This window comes from Glycine soja, chromosome 11 (assembly GCF_004193775.1).
Source record: "Glycine soja cultivar W05 chromosome 11, ASM419377v2, whole genome shotgun sequence".
Lineage (NCBI taxonomy): Eukaryota > Viridiplantae > Streptophyta > Magnoliopsida > Fabales > Fabaceae > Glycine > Glycine soja.
This window is the reverse complement of record NC_041012.1, coordinates 14,904,558-14,906,949: the sequence shown is the minus strand read 5'-3', so window position 1 is coordinate 14,906,949 and position 2,392 is coordinate 14,904,558. Positions and strand designations below refer to the sequence as shown.

General features: G+C 35.5%; 1 protein-coding gene across 1 annotated transcript; it reads right to left on the bottom strand.

Moving 5' to 3' along the window:
• Positions 1–1,044: 1,044 nt before the first annotated feature.
• Positions 1,045–1,404, bottom strand: LOC114372951. The gene has a single exon (XM_028330519.1). It carries the CDS (start codon positions 1,402–1,404, stop codon positions 1,045–1,047), a length of 360 nt encoding a protein of 119 aa, XP_028186320.1.
• Between the last annotated feature and the right edge of the window lie 988 nt (positions 1,405–2,392).

Sequence of the window (2,392 nt, the reverse complement as noted above, 5' to 3'; positions counted from 1 at the left end):
GATGCAGGCATGAAAAGAATGAGAAAGGATCCAATTGTGGCTAATGCTTGTCAGCACCAATCATGCAGGCATTAAGATCAAAGGGAGATCGAAGAGTACGAATCTCCATTTTTATTTTTATTTCCATTTAGAGTTGAAAATATTATTGTAAATAGAAGTCAAAATCCTCCCCATCTGGCTTAAGGCTCTTGTTAGGTGCATTCAGTAATGCAAGTAAAATGGTAAAAATGTCTTTTATTTAAATTTTTAAAATCCTCCCTCATTTGCATATTTCATACGCCGCCGCTACTATTTTTCTTCTTCCTTTCTCGAAGTGCAGTCTTTTTCCTTCGTTATTGTTAGGTTTGTGTCGCGCCACCGTTGTGCGATGCTTCCATTGCTAGATTTGAGGAAGTCTCCACCATTGTACTGTCGTTGAGGTAAGGTTTCTTCTTTGTTTTCATAGTTGCTTCGTTTTTTCATATGACACATACGGATTAGGTAATCTAAATGAGTTATACGGATTAATTAATCATATGAAGTTGACCACTGCTTTGCTTGAGGATGACAATTCCTAGACTATAACAAAGCTAAAGGCATTAAGGAACAACGGTTTGTTAAATAAATCTGTTACACATGCAGAAACAATTTCAAGTTATGATAACACAATTAATTTCATAAATTTAAAAACAGGATTACGATGAATCTACCTGAACAAAATGATTGCCAAAGACGTTACCAATACATATTACTCGATACACAGAAGAATCTGTTAGTGGTTGACTTCTAAGAGGAAAAAATGTCATGCTTTATTGCAAAGACAACGATACAAGGATAATATTATACCTTGATGCAATGACATATCCCATGTTGATTATATCCATTCACTTATCCATAGTAACCTATGTGAACCAGTTATACAGATTACATTTATTTAAACTAAATTTAAAAAAAATAAAAAACAAAACATAAATTACATACCATGGATGATCCATCAACAAGTAGGGACCTCTTTAATTCCTCAAATTTGTCTATGCCACCAAGGAGGTTGATATACTCATCAGATCATTTGGCAAGTTCTTTAAGCAAATGGTTGCGCACCAATGACCATGAATCTTCACCCATACCTAATAAGGCAGCAATTGCATGATATCTACAATTATCGTCAGCTTTGACATCGACAATGTTTTCAATGGAATCATGAATGAACGGATGAAATTGATCCAACATTGACATAGTCCTTCTTGGAATTGCCTGGTCAGATGATGATGCACTACGTTTAACTGAAGAATTACTATTTTGCATAGAATGTAAAACATCAACATACTCCCAGTAAGATGGATCACGTTTTGTTGATCTTTGATATTTGGTCATCGGTTTCTTCTGAGCACCTTTGGTGTTGACCTTTTCTGGAGGAGGACACATAAAATTTAGATCAGGGTAGGCAATTTTCTAGAGTTTACTCTTTTGAGTAACTTTGCCACAAACACCAAACTCTTCAAATTGCTTGGATATGATTTCCATCTCTTCGGTTATGGTCACTTGGGGCTCAGATAACCCTTGGTTTGAAAAACTTAGCCTCTGTCAAAAGATATGGATTGTCTCAAGTGATATGATACCAACAACATATTTGGATAGCTCACATGCACATGGAAAACCGTGAGTAGCTCTCATGACACATTCACAACGAGAAGGGTTTTTGCCAGCATAATGTGCACGCTCAAACTCAGCAGCAATCTAATTTAAAGCATACCTTGATATCATGCCAAATTGCCTCTTGTATAAGGTAACTTTAAAAACATGTCCAACCACATGTGTACTTGTCTCAAAGTATGTCTTAATTTTAGTGTGAGCATGGTCATGTTGTTCATGGCTTTCCAAACCCTACATAGGTCTCCAAGACTATTTTGTAATAGTCTTTTTAAAGCCCAATGAGTATATTCAACCCTGCATTTGAAATACACAAAAAACAATAAACAAATACAAGAATTAAAATCCATTAATTCCTAAACCCTAATAAAAAAAATTAAAATTTTCATACATGTGTTGTTGTTGTGTTTCCTAATTGCATCACCTTATTCGTCCAGGCTTCAACAAATTTTTCTTTGTGGGGAATTATCCATGTTTGGTTGGCATAGTCAACAAACATTGGCCATGATGAACAAACAATTTCAAACTTCTTAAGGCAATCATCAAACTGATGCTTAGAAGGACAATCAACCAAACTCTCCCAGGCATCCATGACATAATCCCATGTATTTTTTGACCAATTAGCGATTTACATTTTGCCTTGACATTCTTGTCGATGTGAAACCTATAAAACAAGTTGGTACACTCAGGGTTCACCAATGCTAGATGTCTCTCGGTAACAATAACTCTAGGGAGAGCATTATGTCTTAGAAAAAGACCTCAA